At 47.6% G+C, this 13,469-nt stretch overlaps 1 protein-coding gene across 2 annotated transcripts in view; it reads left to right on the forward strand.

The window, feature by feature from the left end:
• Positions 1-13,469, forward strand: part of LOC139055903 (polyamine-transporting ATPase 13A3-like) — a 220,057-nt gene that overhangs the window by 48,379 nt on the left and 158,209 nt on the right. For both annotated transcript variants that reach the window (XM_070533538.1, XM_070533537.1), the window contains exons 3-4: positions 5,590-5,757; positions 7,226-7,339. In XM_070533538.1, the coding sequence (XP_070389639.1) occupies positions 5,590-5,757; positions 7,226-7,339 (282 nt within the window). The remainder of the gene's footprint in view (positions 1-5,589; positions 5,758-7,225; positions 7,340-13,469) is intronic.

Below are 13,469 nucleotides of genomic sequence, written 5' to 3' on the forward strand. Positions count from 1 at the left end.
GCACCGCCTTGTTAAAAGCCAAGCTTACGCGGGGAAGGGCCGCTTCCCAAGTCTTTTGTTCAACTTCTACGTACATGGATAACATGCCGGCGAGGGTCTTATTCAGTCACTCAGTCAGGCCATTCGTCTGCGGGTGGTTGGCGCTTGTCCTGTGGTAACTTGTCCAGTTGTATCGCAGAATGCCTTGGGTAAGTCCTCTGTAGGCTATCAGGACAAGAGCTGAGCACGGGCTCGGGCCGGCCCAAAAGCCCGGACCCGGCCCGGCCCACGCACCGGGCTCGGGCCATTTGTAGATTCTCTTAATCGGGCTTGGGTCGGGCCAGGGCCAGGCTTTCTATGTCTCGGACGGACCGGTCGAGCTCCAGGATCTCGACTGCTATACCTTATACGAAAGTATGCTTCTCGTCTCGCATGTAGGTACAGCAGGAAGTGCAATGTATTTATTCATCAAAAATGGAATGTACAGGGACGGGAGAAAAGTACAAACGCTGACAAAAGGCAAACGGAAGCTAGCGGAGGCTCGGAATGCGTTTTCGGTTCTACCAAGTACCGACGCTTTGGAAAAGCCGCCGCTTGCAGGCGCCTCACAGTAAAAAAGGCTGAGAAGGGAAGCGTTTGGGAAGCGAAGATAAGTCTGAGTACGGCGCACGCGGGGTCACCTTTGCCACACATACAAATTAGTCAAGCGGAGGGGTATAGGGGCGCTTTGCACTTTCCAAAATTTGAATTGCACTTGCAAAACTATTACACTTTGCAAAGCTTGAAAGGATCAAAGCCCACAGAACTGGCGAAGCTGCAGCAGCGTACCCACTACTTTCTACGGACGAAGGTCATCCTGACCATGGAGCACCAGATGGCCACAATGTTGTGCCCGCAATTTCGACACCTTCGGATGGTTTCCCCGAAGAGCGTGAGGAGGTATACGATCGCGTAAGAGAGCTTCTCACGTCGATACCACGGGAGTTCTCGTGCACTCTGCAAGAACAACCTCCCGCGAAAAAGCCATGCATCGACTTCTTCAGCGAGTGGAGCGACGCAGCCAGCAACCAGACTGCTGAACAAGACGAGCTGACCGATTACTTGGCCGCACAATCGACAGCGTGCTCGGAATCTGAACTAGTGCAGTTTTGGAAAAGCAAGGAAGCCACGTACCCAAAACTTGTTCTTCTCGTTAAGCAGCTATTAGCCATTCCGGCCACCAGTTCAAGCACTGAACAAAATATGAGCGCTGCCGGATTCATAATGCAGGAGCGCTGCACTTGCCTTAACCCTTCATCAATGGACAACTTGTTGTTTTTGCACAATAGCTCAGAATAACAATTCTGTGCGCGCGCTGCATCTGTTTATATTCACGATTTTGTCACATGGAAGGCAAGAGTTCAACATTATACGGTCATTTAAATAAACCGATTTTCCTGATATTGTTTCTTTTTGTGTCGCCGTCACCTTATTGCAGGTCGGGCCGGGCCTTAACCCGGCCTGAGGCTGAGCTGGGCCGGGCCGGGCGAAGTCAGGCTTCTTTAGCGTCGGGCCGCACCGGGCTGCCTGTGGCAGTGTAGGGCCCAGGCCGGGCGCGGGCACAGAATTGCGGCCCGTGCACAGCTCTAATCAGGACTTCTTGGGTAATATATGTCGCAGCACGATGCTTTTAACCAACGCTTTCGCCACTTCGGCTGCAGTACCATTGGGTTGCAGGGCCATTTATTTTTTTTATTTTTTGGTATTTAGTACAAGCTGCACTCCTAAGACAATGCAGAAGGCGTAGCAGGTAACCTAGTCCATAGCAATGACGATACATTTATTCGCGTACGTTGACATCGGAAATGGCCCCAACAAGTCAATTCGAATCTGCTAGAATGGTCGGCAAGGTGGCTCGATCGGCTACAGAAATCCTGCTAGTCTTGTTTTTGGTGTCGTGAGTCACTGGCAATTTTGGCGTGTCCTGATGTAGTGGGCGACGTCGGCGGTCAGGCATTCCCAGTAATGCTTCTCTTGAATTCTCTATAGCGCACAGAGGAATGCGAAGTCCCGAGCAGTCGGATCGTCATGTAGGGCTCGCAGTAGCTCAGGACACAGTGCTCACGGCACATCCAGAAGTTAGTTGGCATGCACTCGTGAGAAGTTTTTTAGGAGCATCTCGCTTTGTTGGGAAAACGAAGACAATCCTCAGCTAAATTTCCTAGAAAGAACCAACGTCCGTGCTGCCTTCCAAGTACTCGGTGTGGCTTTTTGGCTCCGGGTCTGCTGACTGCTCTTCAGCGAACTCTTCCGTGCTTGTTGCCTCGAGGAAGGCGTCCTCATCCTCGTCGTCTTGCGGCGACGGGTAAATGGGGGCGAGTGATAGGCAGTCTGCACCATAATGCTTCTGTCCCGACTTGTAGACGACGGTTGCCAAATTCCTGGTGTCTTAGGCTCCATCACGCGCGGCATCCTGAAGCGTCCTTTAAATTTGCCAGCCATCACAAGGCGTGGTGGTCTCTTATGACTTTGAATGACCTCCCGTAAAATAAATACAAAATTTCGTGGTAGCCCAAATGATGGCCAAGCATTCTTTTTATGTCGTAGAATAATTTGTTTCTGCTTTCGACAGCGACTAGCTAGCGTCAACAACGATCATTTCAAATCCATCTTTCCTTTGGACTTGGATAGCTTCGATGCCTAGGCTACTTCCCTCAGTATAGATTTCGGTTCATCGAAATGGGCGAGTACCTGTGGTGACTGCAGACGCCGTTTATGTTAATCGAATGTTTCAATTTGCGGCGTTTCCCACTTCAACTCGATGTTGGATGTTGTCAGATGTGTTGAAGGTTCGGCGATGCGTCAAAAGTCTGACCATGTGCCTGTAATAAGCACACATACCAAGGAATTTGCGCACTCCCTTCTTGCCTGCGGTCTGTGGAAAGACAATGATGGGAGATGTCTTGTGCAAATCAGGACGGACTCCATATATTCTGATAATGTGGTCTAGAAACAGAAGCTCATCCTTAGGGAATCGATACTTTCCTGTCTTCAGAGTGAGCCCTCATGACTTAATGGCCTCTAGCACTGCCTCAAATTGCCTACGAAGCTTGCCGAAATTCCCCACCAAGAAAATGGTGCCCTCCAAGTAGACGTAAAGTAGGTTCAAAGAAAAGGCCGAGCGGTTTGACATTGAGCTCGCAGAGGCTGTCTGGCGTGATAAAGCGCTCTTCTCATGATCTCTCTCATCGACTTCAGTTTGCCAGTAGGCAGTCTAGCTATCTATCGATGAGAACTGAGCGTGGTAGAGACGATTCAACACGTCGTTGATCTTTGGAAGGTGTATGCGTCCCTGTACGTGATCTTGCTGAGTCGGCGGTAAGCCAAGCAGAAACAAAGGGTTGCATTGCCTATCTTCACCAAGACTACAGGAGGCACCCGCAAGCTCTTCGAAAACTGGATGATTTCATCGCGTAGCAGTTCATCAACTTATTAGTTTATGGCTGCTCGTTTCCGCGTTGAAACTCGGTGCGGCTTTGACCGCGTGGCTGAGCGCATTCTTCAGTTATTATGCAATGCGTAGTAACTGGTGTTTGTGGAATCCTCGATGTCATCAAAAACCAGTATTTTTATCGTCGGAGAAGACTATCGGGCCGTTGCTGCTTACTGATGGGAAAAGTCTGATTTACGTCGAAGGTGGTTCGCAAACTATGGCCGTCGGCTGAACTTTGAAACGGTTTCGAATGTTTCGAGCCAGGTTTCAACGTTGTCGGTTGAAGCTCCACGCAACATATGTGGTTACCTAGGTTTTTGCAATATGATTGATGCAGCCAATGCTCGGTTCGACATGGTGGTAGTTGATTTGGCTACGCTCTTCCTGGTCGTCTCAGATTGAAGCCCGTGCTCCGGGGGCAAACTGTGTAGCCTGCAGCTAGGTCGATGATCTGGGGCGGTGTTGGCGTCCCCTACAGGCTTTAGACTAGACTGGCGGTTGAACGGAGGCGACCGGTACGAGGACAAAATGGCACCTCCACGAGATGTCGCCATGTGGTAGTTGTAGTTGAAGAACACAATACAGCAAAGCTGAGACTCACGAAACTAGCTTTTCTTATTGGGTGAACTTGTGCCCTCAACTGGAAGTGACACTTGAAACACTACGATATCGGCGGGCACCGTCGGCCATCGTCGAAAACTGATCAGCAGGTCAAACGTGTTGGCGTTTATTCATGATTCGTCGAAAGGGCCAGCGTAATTACTTGTGCCCTCGTGCCTTACAGAAAGTAGCCCACCATTCGTGCGGCGCATACAATCATATTACGCAAGGTTCGGTTGTAATAGACAATGATTTGAACCATCGATATAACATTCGGGAAACTTCCGGTACATGCAGGCGCATCCTGCGACGAGGGATAACGTTTATTTAAGATTTGTTAGTCGGTGAAAAGTGGCCATCTGAGAAAGATAAAGAAGTATAAATTTCCATACATGGTAAAAAATGAAGAAAATTGCATCTTATAAGCACATATACTGCCCTGTGCAACGCAGATACTGCGGCAATCAGCGTACTTGTCTGTTATCCAAGGAGTAAAATCCTCTTAAACATTTGTTTGTATCGCGTCCCTCAGTACCTAGTCATTGCAACTGTTTGCTTACTGAAGTGCTTGCTAGGTCGGACTTCTTTTAGGCCTTTTGTTAAGCGCAGCGATTGACATGTAGAGCGTCGACAAATTGATCGACAATATTCTAATACACGCGTTTTTGTTAGTGTTTCGCTTGACAAAACTATCCTCCATATCAAACAAGAATACATGACAATCACTTGAAAGTTTTGCGGAATTAGTTCCCTGCTAATATTATCATGCGATATATTAAGCGAAATAGTAAAGCTGCAGTCGCGAAACTAACGCCTATCTTCAGAAATGCGCCTTAAGATGAAGCCAGTGTTTGACTTGGGTCAAGACAGCGCCTCGCGGGATTGTGCTCATTGCCTTTCCATGGACGCGGTCACACCAGGACTTACCTGCCCCACGGCTGAAGTAACGGTACGAGCGCCCGTTGATGTAGGAAGGAGTTCTAGGGCAGCGGCCCTGATGGATTCCGGCACTTTTATTAACTCTGCTCATATGCATAAGGACTTGTGAATTGTGCGACCAACTTTGAAAGTATTAACGCGTTGCATCGAGTTCGTGTGTGCATTTCTTCTCACTTTTTTATTCTTTCTATCACCTTTTATACCCTTTACTTCTTTCCCCAGAACAGGATATTCAGCCAGTACTTACACTAGCCAAACGCCCTGTATTTCCCTCCATTTCTTTCTCCTCTCCTTTGACCAAGGCAAACATGGGCTTGAAATGAATGCGCAGTTCGGTGTTAGGCTTTTAGAGGGCTGCCAAGTTCGCTTAACCACACCTATAAGCCTGCCCCTTAATACACCACGCGTTTCACAATGCAGTCTTTAACATGCCTTCAAATCTGATATATTTGCGCACCCCAAGTTCGCATGGCAAGTGCCTTATTTTCAACTTGCAAAGATGAAAACATAAAATGGGGAATAATGTAGGCACGACGAATTTACCTGCATGTGACATCGCCATGGTAACGCTTCATTCACGTGCGCGCATTCTCGTACAGGAGGTATACGGCTACACCTACAGCTCATGGAAGAGCGGCCTGTACCGTGTACTGTGCGCTCTCACGCTCGGTCTGTTACCCCTCGTGACCAGCTGGAAGCCGGAGTGGTACGTTCAGATCACCTGCACCACATGCCAGCTTTCACACGCAACCGTTCTAGTCATCAAGGTGAGCATCAGAAATGGAGCAGACTTTAGCCACTGTGCATTCAAAAATGCAATTGTAAATGGCGGCACTAAATCTCAGCCGCAGATCACCCTAATTGTGATTTATGCATTGAGGCGATTTTTATCCTTTGAACCCACATGCTTTCTTTCAGAGGTGGTTAGTCTCACAGTAAATATGAAAATATTCTGCTGAAAACCTTTGCGATGGGCTTGGGATCAGCGAATCATTTCGTTTATGGTTCTGGCGACAGTTATTTTGCTTGCAGATATGAAGAAGTGGTCCCTCTTAATTACACTTTTTCAATCCGACACTGTAACCTTCTTGGGAAACTGCGTTGCACTCTATGGTCTCTCAGACGTGCAATTGGGACGAAGGCACCAAACACAGTAGTACAGATAATGATGGTGTTACAGCAGGCTGGGTTAGCTTGGCATATATTGCCGGCAATTGTTCCAGAAGAGCCTCCTGTGAGGGGAGATCAGAGATGTGTCGCCAGGTGTCGAAGAGTCACGTGTCTCGCCTGAAGTCAATCAGCTGTCATTGCACTCTCTTCCTGATTGCTGCGGGCTCTCCGGGAAAAACGATGCCTTCGAAGGTCTTGTGCGAAAGACTATTCTTTTGCAGGCTGTCGACCATCCCTTTCCTTTCTGCGTCGAATAGTGGGCATAGCCAAATGAAATGTTCAGTGTCACCGACATCACCAAAGAAGGCACAGAGCGGGGAAGCGCATCGTCCAGTCTTTATTAATCAAGCCGGGTAGTTACAAGTTACAATTCGCGCTTTTATTGATCAGTGCCAACTATTCGAATTACTACCAATATAACATGGCGATTGGCGCTGAAGAATCGAGGAAGTCTGACTCACCGCGACCGGACATCGAGCCTATATATTTGCCCCCGTGCTGTACACTACCACCTAATCGTTCGTGCCTACAGTCAGTGAACGGTGACGCATTCGAACGACCGCGTTCGTCCATCCCAGTGCCGCACCACGAATCTTCATGAGACAGTCCCGTAGAGCATCCCGACAGGCACGCGACAAGTCTGCGCATTCTGCCGAGCTCAAGCCAAAGAGGCTACTCCCTTTTGCGTCCAAGTAACCCCGCCGTTTGGTGGCGCTAGCAGCTCAGCTATCGTAGTGTTCCTGTATATGCTCCCTGCGGGAGCATATACAGGAACACTAAGCTATCGCACCGTCTCCTACTATTCCTCAGGTACACCGAACGCCGCCAGCGCTTAGCTACCCGGAGAAGCTAGATTAGAAGAGACTTCACGGTTATACCTCCAAAATAACATCAGGGGAGGCGTGTGATTCGAGCGCCCCCACAACTAAATTAACATTGCGTTGCACCACTCTGTAACGAATTGTCAAGTTGATTCATAGCTTAGCGTTTATTGTCCGCTCAGATCGACATGTAAACTTGCACCAGAGTGGGTTTTTCTGAAATCGTGGCTGTTTCTTTTTTCAGGACTCCCATTCCCGCCTCACAATCACAGAAGTCAAAACGCATCCCCTGAGAAACCGAAGGATGTCATTGAGCAGCAGCTACCAGCGGCGAAAACGCACTTTTGCCGGCGAAGTCGTAAGTCTGGAAAATGATTTGGACACTGTAATATGAGTGTCTTTTACTGTGCACCACATCATCGTCCTAAGGTACTGCAGAAGCAGTTCCGTCAAAATGCTAGCGACATGCTCAAGTACTGGCTCCAAAATACAAAGCATGCGCTACTGATTTTATCATAGGCTACCTGTAAGATGCATTATAATTTTTTTCGCGCTGAACTGATCGTACCGCATAGCGCCGACGCCAGTGCTTGAAGTCACAAGGAATGCTACGATTACTAGATGAGAAAATATTCCGTCATTGCTTTTCAGCAATTATCTCCGTGACATCCAGAGAAAATGAACTCAGCAACAACGGTAGCATAATGGTGGTCATACTGCCCCATTGATGCAATGCATTACATAAAACGTCACAGTGAATTGTGGCAGCAAGGAATGTCACATAGGTAAAAGCATTCTCATGCCCGGTTTTCCAAACTCACCTAAGTAAATGATATATGTATCACAGTCATTTATACCTTCCTGCTGCCGCGAAACGTCATTTCACCAGTGCTAACAGTCTGATGATCTCATGTTCGACCCTTTTTGATAATTTGACCCGTAGAAATGGCTGCCGCGCGTTTAAATAATCTGTAATGTCCAAAATTATGCATGAGCAACGACGAACATCATATGACAGTTGCATGATATTATATTCTTAGTCACAAGTTTTCTTCATTGTACACCAATCTATCCACTTCCTTCAATTTATGATTCAGAGACTAATTCTCTTGCCTCACGTATTAAAAATTGCGGGCTCAGAAGTAAGTTACCAATGACAAATGAAATCACTAGGCTACTCTATTGCCAACTAGAATGTATACGCAAGTTCCGCTGTGTTTTAGTATTGCATTGAGCGTATCGTTGCTGAAGAATTCAACGACCTGCCGTGGTTGCTCAGTGGCTATGGTGTTAGGCTGCTGAGCACGAGGTCGCGGGATCGAATCCCGGCCACGGCGGCCGCATTTCGATGGGGGCGAAATGCGAAAACACCCGTGTACTTAGAATTAATTACGTGCACGTTGAAGAACCCCAGGTGGTCGAAATTTCCGGAGTCCTCCACTACGGCGTACCTCATAATGAGAAAGTGGTTTTGGCTCGTGAAACCCCATAATTTTTTTTAAGAATTCAACGAAAAGACATGAGTTTGCGATGTCATTGTAGGCAAGCAGAATATTACCCAACGGAGCTACGGTTTAAAAAGGTACATCCAGATTAATATATATATATATATATATATATATATATATATATATATATATATATATATATATATATATATATATATATGCCTTAAACACAATAGCTGCTTCCTTGTGGGAATTCGCGGCAAGGTGTGTGCGCACATGGCAGGGCTGGGCAAAGATACACTGCCATTGTATCGATCGAGATATGATACAACATACTAGAGCAATTACTGTATCCCATACGATACTTTCCATTTGTATCTTAAGATACTTCTATACATTCACAAATTTCTTTTTATAGGTCTAGATAATGTAGCAGCAGATGCGTTCGCGCAAAAACGTGGTTGGAAATTTCTTAGCTCCGACCAACCTTACTTAATCTGAATTAAATGTCTTAGTATTTCCATATCTTTGTCTGTTTTGGTCAAAGTACAGTATTTCAGTTAAAAAAAAACAACATTATTGGGATTGCTTTATAATAAACGCTCGGTTTCAGAGGTTCTTGCTCGTCGCTATTGTAATTGATGGGAGTCGCCGCTCAGCCTTCCGACCAGTTAGCAGACCGCCATCTAACTACAAGAACGTCAATAAGGAGCCTCAGCACGATAACCTTGTCCTAACGTTTACCTTGTGCGCAAACGTATGACCATTTACGCAATACCAAACCACCGATATACAGCTGCAACAACGCTGGTAGCGACATTCTTTTTTTTTTGTGACGCACAGTGTACACAGAGAGCACACAAAGCTGCAATGGCATTTGATATTCTACTTATCTGAGGACGTAAAACGTTCGTTATTGACGTATTAATGCCGCACACATCGGCATACGGAGCATAGTATGGTGCCTACGAGCAAGTATCATGGTAGCAACGCTACTTAAAGGAAATAATCAAGAAAACAAGAAAGCTACAGAAATTTTGAGAATTGTCTACTCATGCGTAAGCATTGCTTGCCTCGGCTGTAACTTCGTTTTTGCTTAGTTTTGCTTACTTGCTTTTCTTAGCTTACTCATGGCTTTTCCGCAATGAAAGAATGAATAGACTTTATAAGAGAATTGTGAAATTTTCTCACTACATTCTCACCACTTCAATGCAATCGTACCAATTGAGCCGCAACGCCGGGCACGAGCACTTCTCGACGGAGAAGAGTGGTCGAAAGGGAACCCCTTATGCCCCTTTAGGAACACCAGGTGCTGCAGTAGCGCGCGAGGCGTTGCGTGAGGGGAGAGCGCATCGCCGCGATGCCATGTCACCCTCGCTGTCACGCTCACAAGGCTGCGTTATGCCGGCGTTCCTTGTCCAGGTGAGCTGTCGACTGCGTGTCGAAAGCGCGCCAAGCGTCTCGATGCGCTCGCTTATCCGCGAGGTGTTCATAACTCGAACGATGCTCAGCGGCGTTCAATTGGAAATTGCGCCACCCCAAAATCTCACGTTGGATCACCCCCAAGTTAAAGTTAGCCCACCCCCAGATTTCAACCTGGCGCATGCCCAAATTTAAGTAGGCCCACCGCGAAATTTCAGGTTGCCCCCCCCCCATACAAAAAATTTAAGTTGCCCTCCCCAAAAGTTTAATTTGGCCCTCCCCGAAATTTAATTGGAGCCGCCCCCACATTTAAGGTTGGCCCACGCGCAGATTTCAACTTGGCCGATTCCCCAAATTTCAATTGGCCAACCCCCAAATTTCAAGTTGGTCACTCCTACTACAACCTCCCCATGCATATTATAAGCCCTATAGATGACTACCCTATGAATATTTTTCTTTGTTTACTTTTTTGTTTTATGCGAAGCATATTACTAGAGCTCAACCCAGCTACTCAGGCGCGGCGGTGTCGCCTTCAATACCACGTGACACCGTGACGTCACGACAGAGGAGAACTGAGGTGAAACAGCGCGAAAAAGACGAGGACACAAGGAAACAAATACCACAGACAAGCGCTGACTGCCAACTGGAAGTTTATTTGAAAATCACCGGACATTTATAGCTTTCATCAGCATAGGCACGCGCACATCATTCACAAAAACATCTGCAAATCATCATTTTAATCTTTCTTCCAAAAATGTTATTTCTTTTCCCGACAAGGCAAGAGAGGGAGTGCTCACACATTTATCGCCTTCCTTTCTTATATGAAAGGCCTCTATTATCTCCCTTTCCTTCTTGCTCTTTCCTTTCCCTATGAATTTAGTCTTTTCAAATAAGGGGGTGCATTGACACTTGTTACAGTGTCCAGCTAAATGACTCCCATAGCCATTCTTTAGGTTAGTGCTGTGTTGACGAGCTCTTTCATTGAAGCACTGTCCCGTTTGACCTATATAAGATTTCCCACAGCTTAACGGTATTTGATAGATGACATTGCTCCTGCACTCAGTGAAACGTGTTTTATGATTAGTGGTGCACAAGTGCCTTGTGCACCACTAATCATAAGATCTTACTAATGCGACAGAGGAGAAACGGGGCTCCAACTCGCGCCGTCGCTCGTGGCGTCGCGCGTCGCCTTCAAGGCTGACCACGTGACACCGTGACGTCACGACAGAGCAGAAACGGGGCTCCAACTCGCGCCGTCGCTTGCGGTGTCGCGGCGGTATATAAGCAGCTGCGCTTGCCTCTGCTAGACACTCACGAGGTGAGATGCCTCCTGGAGACAGAGCTGCTCGTTGGAATGAGAAGCGAAGGTTGCGGCGTGCTACAGAGACTGTTTCTAGGTGGCTTTGCTACGGCGCACCGACTACGCGACCCGCATCGGACGCGGTGAGCGTCGAGCAATGCAGCGTTCGGCGCGACAACGAAATGTGTGCCTGAGCAAGCGCCGCAGGCCTGAGCCGACGCCGACGACACCGGCTTTTCTGCGACACGAGCTCCTTAACGCTGTCGCGTTAAAATAAAGGCTAGTATGCTTCGCATCCTGGGCTTAACCTTAGCTAAGCCACAGCCGGTTTTTTACATTGTTCCTTAGCGCTTAAAAGCTACCAATCGTCTACACTGACACTATAATAACGAATATTTGTGTTAACTTTGCAAATTACGGAATGTTCTGCATATACAACGCATTAAACTTTTCGCGTGCCAGAGCTTGGGATATTGCCAAAGATTGCTTACACTTTTAAAGTTTGGTTGTGGGCCAACGTTTGCGCGTGTTTCAACGCGATACCCAGGCCCCATGCCGCAGAAAATTCAGCGTTGGCGAGGGCTCCGCGTTTGGCGCCGAGAAAATCATCGTGAACCACGCGTATTTTATATGGCACTAAAGTTGTTCTTCTATCACTAAAATTGCTCAGGCTTGTCTTAGGTTCTCTACAAAGTTATTCCTCGAGATTTTGAAAATTGCAGCCCACAAACAAATGCCACGAAACAAAACACCGATAGCGCATGCCTTGTATGGTAAATCTTCGCAGTCTGAAATACTAAAAGTGAGAAACAATAGCAGAAGATGCGCCTACGCAAGACGCCGCGTTTCTACCAGAAAGCTCGTCTTCATGCACAGCGTTCGCCGCCAGTATTTCCTGGTATTAGATCTTGCCGTTGAGTGTGGGAGTTGGCCGACCTTGAGGAGGATTTTGAAAACTGAAGGTTTATTTACACTATTTACAGTAATAACACAAAGTAATGAGCAGCCACAAAGTCATCGACTGCCGTCGACGGCATCTAATCGGACGCTGCGGCCCGTGGCAAGAGGGAAAAAAACTCATCTCCCTCTCTCTCGCTTTTAAGGCCTTCGGTCTCTCGGGGTCACGTCGTTTACGGCCAATCGTCCAGCCTGCTCAGGTGTCGTCATTTTCCTCTAGCGGTAGGCGCCTGTGCAAGTGTCGTCACATTCGGCCAATAGGGACGTTCCAAGGGCTCCATTGTCCGAGGGCGGACGTGCCTCTGGCGTCGCCTACTCGCCTGGAAGCGCTCAGCTGGAGGAGGCGGGTTGTTCTCAAACGACCTTCCAGAGCCGCAAAACAGCTTTGCTCAGGACCAAGATCAGCTACCTGGAACCGTGCCGGCCTCCTGTTGCACTTTTGGGCAGGGTCAAGCAGGAGGGTAGACAATAGCTCGACGTACCGGCGCATGAAATGGGGGTCGCCAATCTGTCGGACGGGTCCGGTAACGTGTTGGACGCGCCCCGGCGCACCATAATTGGCATGCAATGGCGATTGGATGTGGTCGGGGAACTTGAGTGATGCCATGAAAAGGGTCCGTATCCAACACCGGTAAGCATTGCGGTTACGTATAAGCTGCAGTTGTCCGGAAGCGTGAGAAGTAGTCGGGCATCTTTGTGTGCTATCGCGTTCCACTCTTAAAGGCGAAGCTTAAGCATCTTCCAAGTTTTGTTGTCGAGACGGCGCGAGCGCCACCACACGGCTCTGCTCCACCAACAGAGACGCGTAGAGCCGCCGCTGGAGGGCTCTGACGAAAAGTTAAAAGAATTTAGCTGCCTCTACTTTTATTCCGGTGGGTTAGTGGCATCATTATAAGCTTCAGAAGCGGAGTTCAACCAACGTTTATAGTTTCACAGGGTGTTCGTTGCGATAGCAGTATCTTGTGTCTTAAGATACACGATACATTCTTTCATGTATCAGAAATGTAAATAACAGGTATTGCCAGACTTATCGTGATACAGATACAAGATACCCAAAGGGTACCAAAGATAGCATCTAAGATAAACATATGTTCGATACTGCCCTGCACTGGCGCATGGTAAGGACGCAGATCGTCAGCAGCTCTTTCACTGGCTTTCAAAATCAAGGGCGATTTAAACTGGCAGCCCCAACGTAGTATACATGCATGAATGCGATACCTTTAACATGCAATATATTGGCGAAAGAGAAACGTCGTTTAGAACACGACATAATCGCCATACGTCACTCGCCAAAACACTTCCAAAATTGCCCCTGATTTGATAAAATTAAGGCAACCGTATTAGTATCCGGTTTTCGCTCG

Source organism: Dermacentor albipictus, chromosome 2, assembly GCF_038994185.2.
Source record: "Dermacentor albipictus isolate Rhodes 1998 colony chromosome 2, USDA_Dalb.pri_finalv2, whole genome shotgun sequence".
Taxonomy (NCBI): domain Eukaryota; kingdom Metazoa; phylum Arthropoda; class Arachnida; order Ixodida; family Ixodidae; genus Dermacentor; species Dermacentor albipictus.